Source organism: Sceloporus occidentalis, unplaced genomic scaffold, assembly GCF_023333645.1.
Source record: "Sceloporus occidentalis isolate IW3139 unplaced genomic scaffold, rSceOcc1.0.p SCAF_35, whole genome shotgun sequence".
NCBI classification, from domain to species: Eukaryota; Metazoa; Chordata; class Lepidosauria; order Squamata; family Phrynosomatidae; genus Sceloporus; species Sceloporus occidentalis.
In genome coordinates this window covers 10,033,203-10,048,259 of record NW_028317015.1, presented here as the reverse complement: position 1 = coordinate 10,048,259, position 15,057 = coordinate 10,033,203, and the positions used below count along the sequence as shown (strand labels likewise).

At 40.9% G+C, this 15,057-nt stretch overlaps 2 protein-coding genes across 2 annotated transcripts in view; one reads left to right on the top strand and one right to left on the bottom strand.

Moving 5' to 3' along the window:
* The window catches only part of LOC149298085 (alpha-tectorin-like), a 67,906-nt gene extending 66,413 nt beyond the window's left edge, over positions 1–1,493 (top strand). The window contains exons 22-23 of the mRNA XM_089487975.1: positions 919–1,035; positions 1,399–1,493. Coding sequence (XP_089344101.1) covers positions 919–1,035; positions 1,399–1,493 — 212 coding nt within the window. The remainder of the gene's footprint in view (positions 1–918; positions 1,036–1,398) is intronic.
* A 12,349-nt stretch (positions 1,494–13,842) lies between these two features.
* LOC149298082 (glutamate receptor ionotropic, kainate 4-like) overlaps positions 13,843–15,057 on the bottom strand; it is a 168,076-nt gene continuing 166,861 nt past the window's right edge. The window contains exons 18-19 of the mRNA XM_089487973.1: positions 14,619–14,737; positions 13,843–14,208 (exon numbers count right to left, since the gene is read on the bottom strand). Of these exons, the coding sequence (XP_089344099.1) occupies positions 13,843–14,208; positions 14,619–14,737 (485 nt within the window). The remainder of the gene's footprint in view (positions 14,209–14,618; positions 14,738–15,057) is intronic.

Here is a 15,057-nt window from a genome sequence, read left to right as displayed (position 1 = left end):
TCAACACACAAGCTAGTGTTGCTCAAATTGCTAAAAAAAAGTTAATGTTGGTTCAGAGCACACAATGCATTGCAGTATGTTACATATGGGGCTGCATAGCTGCAGACCAGTCAGGGTACTCATGCTGACCCCTGTCCACTACCGAAAGCACCTACAATTTGCATATGAGCAATTTGCACGTGATGGAAAGAAGGCATGCTGGCGGAGGCGGTGGGATGCTTTGGGCAATGTTCTGCTGGGAAGCCTTGGGTCCTGCCATTCGTTTGGATGTTACTTTGACACGTACCACCTACCTAAGTATTGTTGCAGATCATGTACACCCTTTCATGTCTTCATATTCACTGATGGCATTGGCCTCTTTCAGCAGGATAATGTGCCCTGCCACAAAGCAAAAACGGTTTAGAAATTATTTGAGGAATACGAGTTCAAGGTGTTGAGTTGGCCTCCAAATTACCCAGACCTCAATCCATCGAACATCCGTGGGATGTGCTGGACAAACAACTCCGATCCATGGAGGCCCCTCCTCGCAACTTACAGGACTTAAAGGATCTGCTGGTAACATCTTAGTTCCAGATACCACAGCACACCTTCAGAGGTCTACTGGAGTCCATGCCTCGATGGGTCAGGGCTGTTTTGGCAGCAAAAAGGGTACCTACACAATATTAGGCAGGTGGTCATAATGTTATGGTTGATCAGTGTTTGTTGTGTTTAGACAACTCTTTGAACATTTTCACAATAGTACAGAGCTCAAGCATTTTTTTAATAATTAAAAATTGTATCTTTCAAACCTGTGTGGCCTGGAAAGTGGTGTTCCTATTTCATGAATAGCACTAAATATCGCACATTTAAATGTGGTAGTACTTGATGTGCTAGTATGTATTAAATGTAAAATTAACACCTCTCTTTACCCTTGTCTAGGTTTAGACTGGTGTGAGGACAATGGGGGATGTGAGCAAATTTGTACAAGCAGATTAGATGGACCATTGTGTAGCTGTGTAACAGGGACACTGCAGGAGGATGGTCGAAGCTGTAGAGGTAAGCAACTTACAGATGATGAGGGTATTTTGTATTTGCTTTGCTAAGTTAAATTATGTTGACTTTTGGTTTTTATATGAAGCAAACACACAGAGCAACAAAGTCTTTCACAAATCCAGTAATACAAAGTGGTTGGTATCCTCACATTCCAAGACATAAATAACGCTGTCCCAGATATGGAAATGAAATTGGGTTAAAATATTTGCAAGACAGTATAGTGATTGCATATTTATAATATATAACTTCACAGAAACAAAAAGCATTTGTTTAGCTGCAAATCTATTCTCAAGCTGTTTTAATTTGCTTTATTTTACAGAAAGCCTCATAATAATAATAATAATAATATTATGTTCTTTTTCACAGTGACTAGTTCTTCGTCAGAACATCATGACTGGTTGGTTTCTTTTATCCTAAGTCAGATATCCATGTGGATTTTAATTTTGAAAACAAAGCAATAAAAAGATTATTTTGATGAAGTATCCAATCTCATTTTACAGGAATATATAGCACAGGGGCCAAAACTTTGCAAGTTCAAATGAGAAGAGGAATAAAATTCATATTTAATTCAATACAGTTTGTGTGATTTTTCACTTACTACATGGAAAACATGTATAATACCTTGTAAAACTATGGGAGAATGGTGACAGTTGGCAAAAATAGGAAATGTATTTCAGGTGTAAGCATTTTTGTGGTACATTTTAGGGAAAACATGCGATGGAGGCCATATGGGCCTTTTTCCATAAACATTTTCTGTTGTTTCTTTGTCCAAATTGGTATTATAATAAAATTTGTTTTGAAGTTTGTAGTTATGTGCATATTCAAGACAAACGTATAAATTATGATAAAGTTTGACAAATCATAAATTAACACAATATCAACAAATATAATGAGTTTTATGTCCCCTACTTTAGTTATTCATAAACGTAAGCCATATTTATTTAGTTAAGAGCTGGCAGCAGATGGTAATAAAAATAAATCAAAATAAATCACCGCAATTGAGGAGAAGGAACAATAGCAAATATGTTGTGTTAACTAAAGAAAGTGTGTAAAATAAATACTTAATGTGAGCTTAAGAAAATATAAAATTCTATTGAATAATAACTGACATAAACAATTTAGCATGGTATGATATACCAATAAGTTATGCAATGAGATGTGTTTTAGGGACTTTCTTCTTAGAAGTCATTTACATGGAAAAGCATGAGTAGTAATCTGTATAAACTAAATGTATGTATTTGAGCACTGATAAGGAACAATACAGTGAATTCTATAGCAGAGGCACATGGGGTTCATGCCTAAAAATAATTCTACTAATAAGGAGATGTCCACATCCCCAGTAATGTCAAGAGTCAATATATAATAGTTGGTAAACATTGTATTAGTCACAAATATGACCATATAGAACTTGAACAACAAAAGTGGATAGTGTTATGCAAGGTTAGACAAAAAAAGTGGATTTTTTTTTCATTTTAGGGATAAAAATATTTCTCCTGATTTGTGTACTTGGTTTGTATACTATGTGTGCCATAATGTGTAAATACCACTGTCACATCTGATGTTCTTTGCCACTGGTCAGACAGTGTTTGACATTAAAAATTTGTGATTGCAAACACGTTCTGACAACTGGGTTCAAGACAGTTTAAATACTTTTAAACCAAAGCAAAAATAAAATATCACACATCAAATTGTTTAAAAATGCAAAATTAATAAAAAGAACACAAAGGCCAATGTTTCATGTATTTAATTTTAAATTTGTTAAAACAAATTGATTTCTCCTCATTTTTGAAAAATACATTCACACCTTAAAGAACGATCCATTGATTTTTTTGCACCTCAAAGAACGATCTATTGATTTTAATGGTTGTATGAAAGATACCAAACATATTACAAATGGCGTTAATGAATCACCTTCATTATTCATCAGGGAAGACATAAACTGTTGAGAGTGCAGACAATTTTTGCATCTTTATTGAATAGAAACATAAATAAATGCACTCACAAACATGGTATGGCACGTTGCCCTTCTCCTTCTGCTATGGGCACCATAAGCCTGGACATTTCTCTCTCCTCCCTTCTTATCCCTCTGCAGCTAGACTTTCCCAAAAAGTATAATCCTTGTATCTACAAACTCCTTCACACACTAATTCGCTATGTTCCACTTTGCTCTCTGGAATGTCCATTCTGCATGTATTACGTTATACATTTCTATAATTTCCTGCACATAATGTCTCTAAACTCAGATATCTGACACTATGTCCTCTATCTTATGGTTGCATTCATTCCACACTCCCATACAGGAAGGGTATAAGTGTAGGCCTAATAGTTTCTCCAACTTGTACTCTTTAACCTATGAATTTGCTCCTTATCAGTATATCATAATTTCCTAGCACAACTTCAAAACTTCCTCTCTGCTGACTTCAGTACCCCAGTGAAACCTCTATGAACTCTGTGGTCTCCCCATTATTACATCTTCCTTTAGCCTCACACAGTCTAACGACCACCTTTACCAGGATGGCCACATAAGTGATGATATTTGACAATATTTTCTCAAGGCCTTGCTCAATCTTTAACTTCTCCTTTTCTGACCTGTTATCCCCATCACAAACAATACTCCTACACTATACTCATATCTCTCACTCCTGTGGCCAACCTTCCTTTGATGCTGCTTTTACCCTTAAACCTCTTTCTTTGTTTATCCTAAGATAGATTAATTTATGGAGCAGGGGTTATTTCTAGACTTGTGCATTCGTCTTCGGGCGAACATGGAAACGAACACGAAGAGTGCGTTTTCGTGTTCGTTCCGAAGACACGCCGAAGAGAAGACGGCGGCGGTAAAACGTAGGCGAAGACGAAGACACACACCACGAAGATCTTCGTGATTGTCTTCGTCTTCGTCTACCATTCCCCCCCTTCATCTTACCTTGTCTTGGCTTCGCGGCATCGCGGCAGTTCCCGGAAGTGGAAATCCGCAGGTTCGCCGTCACGGGTTACAGGGCAGTGCGAATGAGCCTATTGGTCGCCTACAGGGACCTCCTCTGGCATCAACCAATTGGTTGATGCCAGAGAAAGACCCTGCAGGTGACCAATAGGCTCACTCGCACGGTCTTTGTAGCCCCTGACAGCGAACCTATGGATTTCCGCTCCCGTTAACCCCTTCGATGCTGCGTTAACACAGCATCGAAGGGGTTAACGGGAGCAGAAATCCATAGGTTAAAGGGCCGTGCAAGCGACCAATAGGCTCACTTGCACGGCCCCTTAACCCTTTAAAAAAAAGTTAACCCCTAACTAATTGAACAGGGATGGAGACCAGTGGCATCGGCAGTGCCGATGCCACTGGTCTCCCTCCCTGTTCAATTAGTTAAATGTCCGTACGAGCGACTTTATTGGTCGCTCGTACTGACATTTAACCCGGCACAGACTAACTAATTGAACAGGGAGGGAGACCAGTGGCATCGGTCTCCCTCCCTGTTCAATTAGTTAAAGACCAGTGGCATCGGCAGGGCAAGTTGCAGCATTGGGGTTTTAAAACCCCAATGCTGCAACTTACCCTGCCGATGCCACTGGTCTCCCTCCCTGTACAGAGTTAAATGTCCGTACGAGCGACTTTATTGGTCGCTCGTACGGACATTTAACCCGGCACGGACTAACTAATTGAACAGGGAGGGAGACCAGTGGCATCGGTCTCCCTCCCTGTTCAATTAGTTAAAGACCAGTGGCATCGGCAGGGCAAGTTGCAGCATTGGGGTTTTAAAACCCCAATGCTGCAACTTACCCTGCCGATGCCACTGGTCTCCCTCCCTGTACAGAGTTAAATGTCCGTACGAGCGACTTTATTGTTCGCTCGTACGGACATTTAATTAATTGAACAGGGAGGGAGACCAGTGGGATGTGCCGGGTAAGTTGTAGCATTGGGGTTTTAAAAGTCTGCACGAGCGACCAACAGAGTCGCTCGTGCAGACTTTTAAAACCCCAATGCTGTAACTTACCCGGCAGATCCCACTGGTCTCCCTGTTCTATCAGTTAATAAATTATAGAACAGGGAGACCAGCGGGATCTGCCGGACAATTACGGCACCAGGAGTATAACAGTCTGTACGAGCGACCCTATTGGTCGCCAGCAGGGGGCTCGTCTGCCATCAACCAATGGCAGACGAGCCCCCTGCTGACGACCAATAGAGTTGCTCATACGGACATTTAAACTCCTGGCGCCAGAGCGGCTTTAACCCCGTTTTAACCCCTTAACCGGGGAAAACGAAGAAAACCCGAGCACGAAGAATGTCCGCGAATATTCGCCCGAAGAGAAGACAGGACCAGGCGAATATTCGCGGAATACGAAGTTTTTTTTTTTGCCGAAGACGAGCACGAAGACGAACACGAAGAGCCCCCTGGTGCCCAAGTCTAGTTATTTCCTTTTTTTCTCGCCCAGCCCCCTTTCCCCTTGATCGTATCATTTATAATCTTACTCAGTCTCTTTCAACTACTATAATACTATTCCAAATTAACACATTCAATCTTCTTTAAAGCATCCCATCATAATTCCCATTGTACAAATGACCACCCCAGATCCTAGCCATGAGTCTAACTATTGCTCTATCCCTCTACTCAAAGCTTTTACCGTATTTGCTCGATTTATAAGACAAGTTTTTTTTTCAGAGCAAATGCTCTGAAAAATACCCCTCGTCTTATAATCAGGGTTGTCTTATAATCAGACCTCAAATAAAGGTCTGACTATGAGACTAAGATCCAGATTCCCCACAGCGCTGCAGGGGACCTGGATCCTCCTGTGTTATGCTCCCCATTTAACACTCCCCCCCCAAACTTACTGGCGCTTGTCTCTGGTGTGTAGCCGAGGCAGCGTGTAGCCGAGGCAGCGTGTAGACGTCTACGCGATTCGCGTAGACAACTTCAGCTGCAGCCCATCGCGCAGACCGTCCCCGGCTGTCAGAGATCAGAGTTCCCCACACCGGTTTCATTGCCGGCTTCTGCTGTCAGGGGGGAGTCCAGGCTGTCAAACGACAGCCTGATCTCCCATGCAGCGGCAGGGATGTGTCCCTGCCGCTGCAAGAAGGGCTGGGGGTACCGGTATGTCCATAGGGGATTCTTGGGATGGGTTTTTTGGACGTACCGGTACGTCCATAGGTGATTGAAGGGGTTAATGTTTTATGTGTTCGGATTTGTACGAATTGCAAAATAACAGAATTTTGGTAAATTTGGTAATTCATATAAAACCCTAAAAACAGGGCCAGAACCCCCCACGAATTGGACAAATATGAAGCAAAAAGCTCAAAATTTCCATCTGAAAGTCATGGGCCCATATTCACTCTCTCACACTCTCACTCATTCTCGTTCACTCTCTCTTACTCTCTCTAAATGTTTCCCTACCCTCTCTGCCGACCACTTCTGCATCTTCTTCTTCACCTTCTATCTTTTATCTTCTCCCTTCTTTTCTATCTTCAATCTGCTATCTTCTATTTTCGTCCGCATTTCCGCAGACATAACTTGTATAGCGTGTACTTCAGCCAAAATGACGGCGATTGCAGTGACATCCTCTCCTTGATCCTCCAATCCAATCATCCAACTAATTGTTAGATACATAGTACCTGACATTGCTTTAAAACATACTATGACATGAATGCTTGTAGTACCTTGTATGCAGGAAATTAACTGACATAGTGTAGGGTAAATCTATATGTACATTTTGACTAGCAATATTTTATGAGCAGACCCTTGTGAATCCATTCAAGTACTCTATATACAGATTTAGATGCTCTATACAACAGAACATAGTGTGAAATGGCAAAGTTTCTCCAGAAATATGTATCACTTGTAAACTTGACATAACAGCGGTGTAACTACAGGGGTTGCAGGGGTCTCAACTGTAACAGGGATCATCTGTCTAGGGGGCCTGGGCGATCACTTGGTATCCTCGTGCCGCTTTAGAATTGTTCAGAACAGGCCTTTCTGGCATGGGCCAAGTTGGTCCAAGTCTAAAGGGCCCTTTCTAAACAATGTTAAACCAGCACAGGGAGTCAGAAACAAGTTGGGTCACATTACATTACATAACATGACTCCATGTTGAACGGATGCTGCTTCGCAGTATGTGAGCAGAGGACGGAAATCTGCAGGAAAGGTAAGGGGATGCAGCGGCATGGAGAGGGGTATACAATGCCCTCCACTAATAATGGCACATTATGGTAAACATGAACAAAGAATGTTGTGAAAAATTGTCTTTATTGTTGAACTCTTGTTTCAATATTGTTGAAATACACAAAAATACTCTGCTCTCATGGATGCCAAACAATTGCATTGCAGACACAACACAGGTTTATAAAAAAAATATTGAAATATATGTTTGGCACAATTATTGTCACAATAATTCATATGACTTTTCATTTCACAGGGATATAAATATTAGGTAACACATAGGCCAAATTCCCTTTCATCACAATGGGTAAGACCAGGGAATATAGCTGTGATGTACAGGAAAAGGTTGTTAAGCTTCACAAAATGTGAAGTGGCTATAACAAAATAGCAAAAGCTTTGAAAATGCCCATTTCCACCATCAGGGCAATAATTTAAAAAATCCAGTGAAAAAACAACACAAAAAGGGTTTACTGACCACACTATGGCCATCACATCCCAGTCTCCTGACTTGAACCCCATAGGAAACCTATGTGGGAGGACTACTAAAGAGAAGAGTCCACTATCGGAAGGATCTGGAGAGATTCTGTATGGAGGAATCATCTCAGATCCTATGCCATGTATTCTCCAATCTGTGTTGTGACGCACGAAGAGGGGTCCGGCGTGGCAGACCCACTCACTCCCAGGCGTTGGCGGTGCCGCGATCTCCTTCCCGGCACCGCTGTCCTCAGGACGGCCGGAACACAAATGCAAGCCCGTCCCAACAGAGACGGAGAACACGTTCCGTCTCTCGCACGCCCTCTAGTGGCACGCACGCATACAAGACCACTTCTTAAAGGCACAGTAGGCGGCATTCCCAGGTGTATAACATTATGTTCATCTTGACATCAGAGGGAGTACCCCTCCCTCCTTCCTATAAATTTGTGTCCTTTTGTATACTCAGTGCTCAGATATACTGTGCTTTCTGCGTATACACTTCAGTGCTTCCTTACTTTTGTCTCATTGTTTATTGACCCTTAACTTGCCTTAACGTGTATGAACCTTTGCTGCCTAAACCGACCTCTGCTAATCCTGACTTTGTCTACGTCTCATCCCTATCGGTACCTTGCTTTTGATTCACCCACGTCTCCAGTCTTGTATACTGGGCTCCAACTACTAAACCCGACACCTGGAGTGTGTTTGGGTGTTGGCGTGGCAGAGCCTGTCCTGGTGTGTGTGTGTCAGTGTGGCAGAGCATGTCCATATTCGTACGAAGCCAATTTTGTAAATTTGTAAGAACTTCCAAAAACAAGGAAAGTCGGTCGGCACAGAAGGGTGAGAGAGCGTGACAGGGCATGAGAGAGCTTGAGTGAGTGAGAGAAACAACGATTTCATTTATGATTGATAAAATCCCTCCGAGTTTTGTGCAAACTAAAAGGGCAGAAAACAAAAAAAATCAAACAAAAAATGTGTCTGAATTGTTTTTGGTCCATTTGCAAAAGCCTAGGGGATAGTAAATCTTTGAGTATAAAAAAGGGGAATCTCAGATTGGTTTAATGAATTAGCTTTGTTTGGCTTGTGGAATGTTTTTCTATTTCTATTGTACAAATAACAAAGTTAGGCTTAGAAGAAGGGCCTCCAAGGTAATATTTTCTGAAATACTTTTTATTTTCTACACTAAAAAGGCAGTGGTAGCTGGAGCTGGAGAATTAATGCATGGTTATAAAGGAAGGCTATGCGGTTGGCTGCAGGCACTACAGTATGGATGTGCTGCCCCTTAGTGATAATGGTGCTCCTGTAAATGGTTAGCTGTTAGAGGAGAAATTAAACTAGGATGCAGAAGGGTGATGACAGCATTAATGGGGAATCTAGTGTAGATTCATGGTAGATATTAGTCTAACACAAAAGAAAATTAGTAACCTGACATTTATGCTAACAAATTTAAGACACACAGCCACAAGGCAGCTAGGTGCAAAAAGTGGTTTATCTTAACACCAGTAGACAGTGGTCCCATTGGAAAACATAATTAGTTCATGCAGCTCAGTGGTTTGTATTTAGCAGGCTTTTTTTATACAATTATCTATATTTCTACAGGTATTTTGTGTTTACATGGGCTCATCTTATATATTTGTAATATTGAGTTATGGGCTGTATGAAGAATTGAATTGACTCTATAACTGGGTTAACTTGGTTGATTTGTGTAACGGCCCCGTGCGCAGCATGTCCCCCGAGTACCCGCGACTGGCGGGTACTCGACACTTACCTCCCCGGTCCTCCTACGTCCTCGATCCCCCTGGTGCATCGGAGCTCTACGGCACTGATGCCTCACGGTGTCCGAGCGCGGCGGTTCGTAACAACGAACCGCCACAGAGAGAAGGACGTGCGTGGTGCTGCACGCCACGCCCCCCTTCCTTTCTCATACCTTTCTCATACCCCTGTGGAGACGCCGGAATGTCTATTGGACACCGGCACGGCAGGGGGCGGGGTCTGGGGAAGCGGCACATTTAAAAGCCGAGCACTGACACTCATTCAGTGCTCGGTTGTTTTAACGGTTGAGCTCCCTAGTTACCTTTTCCTTGCTGGATACTCTCAAACCTGATACCTGTTGCCGAACCTTGCTTGCTACCTGATTACTCTCGATCCTGATACCGGTTGCCGAACCTTGCTTGCTACCTGACTACTCTCAATCCTGATACCTGTTGCCGGACCCTGCTTGTTACCTGATTACTCTCAATCCTGATACCTGTTGCCGAACCTTGCTTACTACCTGACTACTCTCGATCCTGATACCTGTTGCCGAACCTTGCTTGCTACCTGACTACTCTCAATCCTGATACCTGTTGCCGGGCCCTGCTTGTTACCTGATTCCTCTCTACTTGATACCTGTTGCCGGACCCTGCTTGTTACCTGATTACTCTAAACCTGATACCTGTTGTTGAACCTTGCCTGTTACCTGGCTATTCTCACCTGAGACCTGTTGTTGAACCTTGCCTGTTACCTGGCTACTCTCAGCCTGATACCTGTTGTCAGACCTTGCTTGCTACCCGACTGCTCTCGTCCTGATACCTGTTGTTGGACTTTGCCTACATTGGGCTATACTCCTCGCTCCTATCCCTGCGTACTGGTTTCCTCACCTGACCCCATCATAATAATTTGGTTAAATTAATTTACCAAATTGATGTTATTATTACCACCCACTTTTTCTGTACATCTATTTTTTTATTGTGAAGCCTGCAATCTTTACGTGGTTGTGTCTTGTTGAAACTATATGCCTATTTTGAGAGGAAATAATAGGATTATAGTAGATGTTATTGTAGATGTTACTTTGTATATATACAACTGTATGGGGATCATTTGTTTGTGAGTGTGCAAAACTGCGAAGATATATATAAATTTACCTTCGTGATTTTCTGCACAACATGCGTTTATGATTTTGTATGGACTAGGGGCCACAATAAAGGTATAACATTTGTTTTTATATGGACTTGGATTGTGCCTCATTTCCTTATAGAGTGCTGATGTTCTAGTGATGACCCATTGCAGAAAATAGGAGAGATAGAGACACCTATCGAGACATATATGGGGAAAAAAATAATAGAAAAGGATTCCAAGGTATATAGTATTAAAGGGGAGATGACAATTTAATTATTTTCCAATTACCCTATATCGGAAGTTGGAGCTGCTCTCTACTGTCAGTGTTGCCTTTTTAAAATTTTTCCTCAATTTCTTGTATTGTAGTGCAAATAAATATAACACATATAAATAACGTTTCAAACACAAGTCCTAGATTGCCTGCATGATAGTTGTATTATTTGTATGGGTACACTAAACATTAAAAAGATAAATCATAGTTGAACAAACATAAGGTAAAATGACGGGCAGATGGCTATGTATATATGTTTTTATGTATATATGTACGTATGTGAGCCTGGGTGTGTAATTGTGTGTTTGAGCATGGAAGTGTAATTGTGTGTGTATGAGAGCCTGAATGTGTAATTGCGAGTGTGTGTGAGCATGGATGTGTAATTGTGTGTGTGAGCATGAATGTGTAATAGTGTGTGTGAGAGCATTAATGTGTAATAGTGTGTGTGAGCATGAATGTATAATTGTGTGTGTGAGAGCATTAATGTGTAATTGTGTGTGAAAATGGATGTGTAAGTGTGTGTGAGCATGGATGGAAACGGAGATGAGATGGAGTGTGTGTTAAATAAATGTGTACTTGTGAGTATGAGTAAGTGAGTGTAATTTGTGCGTGTTTATATATGTGTGCCGGAGAGTATGTTGGAAGGGGGGAGCAAGGGGCAAAGAAGGCACAGAGGAGCTGTTTGAGGCCAGTTATGGCACAGACTAGTTGTTTGGTGCAAAGAAGGCATAAATAAGCCCTTTGGGGGCACTGACAAGCGGGGGCAAAGATGACACAAACAGGCTGGAGGTAAGGATCGCACCGATAAGTTGCTTGGGGCAAAGGCACTCACAAGTTGTTTGGAGCAAATGTGGCACTGCGGGACATGTTGCTAGGTGAAGTTGGGGGCCTCTGGGTAAGACTTGCCTGACTGCATTTTTATATTTTTTGAAAGCAGATGATTTATATATAGTAGGATTATTCATTACAGAAAATATTGCACACAACAGGTTTAAGAATGTTTCTCTTTATTTTACAGAAATTGCATAGAATTGTAGTTTTCATTAAAAAAAAGTAATCCTTGCAATACTACTACAGAAGATTTCTTGGACTCCCCAAAAGCTTGTGAATATTGTATATTTATTCTTATTCTTTTATTCAGTCACAACGAAATTTGTTTTCATACAGAAGCCTTTGTTAAGAGTTCATTAGTATTTTAATTTAATTTATTTCACTGGCAAGTCAGTGGCTAGGATCTATCACTTGAATCATAGGAAAATTTCCAAAAATCTGTAATCTGCATATAAATCAGAAGAGTAGATTAACGTGTCATAATTTCCATCATTTCTATAGTTTCAATGCATTTTGGAATATTTTACAAAACAAGCTGAACACTAACTTGGCACATCTGATCAAAAATACAATTTTAACAATGTAAGCTTTGCCTACTTTTAAACAAAATAGTCGACAAAAAAAAGGTTGGCACATTTAATTTGATTACCATATTTGCTCCATTATAAGACGACCCCCAAAATTTGAATATTAATTTAGAAAAAAAGAAAAAGCCTGAATATAAGACTACCCTATAAGAAAAAAGTTTTATTTGTAAATACTAATTCACATGTAAACTATTTTTTCATATTTAATAAAAACTATGATTCAGAAAAATGCATTTTCTTTTCTTTTTATTTGCCAACCTGACCCCCAGTTATGCACATTTTCCCCCCCGTCTTGCTATCCCCCCAGATATGCCTTATAGCCCCCCTATATGCCACTCTGCCCCCCCTGATATGCCTTAATCCCCCTATATGTCACTTAGCCACTTAGATATGCCTTATACCCCCTGTATGACACTCTGCCCCCCAGAGATGCCTTATACCCCCCTATTTGTCACTCTGCCTCCCTGATATGCCTTATTTCTCCCTTTTGCCAATCTACCACCCTGATAGGCCTTATACCCCCCTATATGTCCCCCTGATTTACCAATGCATCCCTAGACTTGTCATCTGTGCTCCTGGTATGAAGTGAGGGGCAGCTGGTGGACCTCTGCTGCTACCCGGGACTTTCACCAGGGCTTCTATGACTGAGCACTGGAAGGTCACGTCATGATGGTGCTCTTTCATAGAAGCCTAAGCGGAAGTGTAGGGTAGCAGCGGAGGTTGTTTGCGTGCATCACGCAGACGTTCACCTTCTGCCAGAGCGGAGGATCCATGTTACCTGCAGCTCTGCTGGGGATCTGGAGCTTAGTCTTGTAGTCAGACCTCTATTTGAGGTCTGAGTATAAGACGACCTCGAATATAAGACGAGGGGTATTTTTCAGAGCATCTGTTTTATAATCTAGCAAATATGGTAATTCAATTGGCCAGTATCAATGGAAAAATTTAAAGGCCTAATTGTAAAGACTTGCAACTGCAATCAGAAGAGCAGAGAAGGGGGTCAACCTACTAACATCACTTTTGTAGTTTCAATAAAATTGCATTTTTGGATATTTCTCTAAAAAAAGACTAACACTAACATGGTACATCAGATCTAAAATATGATCATAACAATGTGAACTTTATCTGCTTTAAAACTTACCAAATGGGGAGGAGGATGGCCAAAAAGCATACCAAACTACCATTTCATTGTCTGCCAGTGCATATATTGACACATTAACAAACAGACCCTTAAGGCTTGTAATTTGCTATTTTTTTTAGGATATATATTTTTTCTGTTTTAGTGTATCATGATCTTCCGCTTTTTACACATTCTGCTTTTTCTTCTTCTTCTTTTTTTTTTTTTTTTTTTTTTTTAAAGAAAGAACAACAGACACTCCTTATCGCTTCCTTTACACAAATGAAAACACAGGTTACTCTGAAACTGTGAAAGTTAAAAATGATACCAATTTGGTGAGAAGCCCCTTACTGTTACATTACATCATAATTAATAAACAAAAATAAACCATTTGGGGAAATTTTCATTTGATACTACAGATCCCTCATTTGTTACATTCTGTAAAAAGATTACATTTACAATAACATGATCTGTAAAAAAAAAAAAGTTTCCCTTTTTCACATAGTGTCTTTTCTATTCCGGCTCACTACTGTTTGTTGTTTTCTCCCATACCAAACTTTCTTCACTTTGTGCTAGGGATCCTCCAGATGGGCGGACTCGAAGACCCTGGAAGCGACGACATTCTGGACATACTCTGATATGTGTACACCCACGGGCTACAAGAGCCGCTTCCTGAGCCAGTCTCTGTGTCAATGGATCAGGACCATTGCCCCCACAAAGTTTACCATTGCTCAGTATGCTTGTATTCCGACTCCTACTTTCTTCTGAAATAATTGGCCTGGCACGGATCATACCAGCGCGCCTCCGTCGAGGCAGAAAGCTGTCTTTGCAGAGGATAATGCTGGTAAGCTCTGAAGCCATCTCTTGGCAAACAGAAACCTGAAAATTGAGCACCACTTTTAGTTTCAACAGTAAAATCAAAGATTTGCTAATAGGCATTTTATAAATACAGTCTAATAAAAGCTGTCCTAGGCATAGTCTATCTAAGCCAGAACATATAGCTCTAAATTAAAATGTATATCGTCATTTTTTTCTGCAAATTATAGGTTATAAAAAGAATTTCTACCCCAACCCAATATGATGCCAATGGTCTCTGTCAGTTGCTGCCATATTCCATACTAATTCCAACAACAATAACCTAAGTAATAGAGGTAGTAAAAATGGAACATGGAATAATTTTATGAATAATATAAGTGGGATATTATTATTATTAATAAACATGTTCAACAGTGCAACATGTATCCCAACTTTCACAGCAGGCTTCAAAACAAATAAGCCTAGTATATTACCTCAGACTCTTCAGTATTTCGCACAGTCCACAGGAACTCTAGCATAGCCATGAAAATGGCCACTATGAGGCCACATATTAATACCACAAATATGCCACCAATATTTTCCATACCTAGTCCTGTGAAATAAAGAAAGAGAAAATGTTGCACACTATGATAACTGGTGTCATATAGTTTATTTTGCATGTCATGTTACAATGTCACAATACTTAGTTGTAAGAGAACAGACAGAAACCTACAATTTAATTAGCAAATAACAGCAATTAGAACCAAAACCAAGCCTAGGGTCACTGATGCCTAGGTGCAAAAAAAATGTTGGCCCCCAAGTGGGTGTGGTAACTCCTCTCCTTAATAAAGATATCACCTCTAACCACACCCATTTTCTACGGCAACCATTCCACTCTTTGGGCCAACTGACTTCACCAAGTAACATGTCACT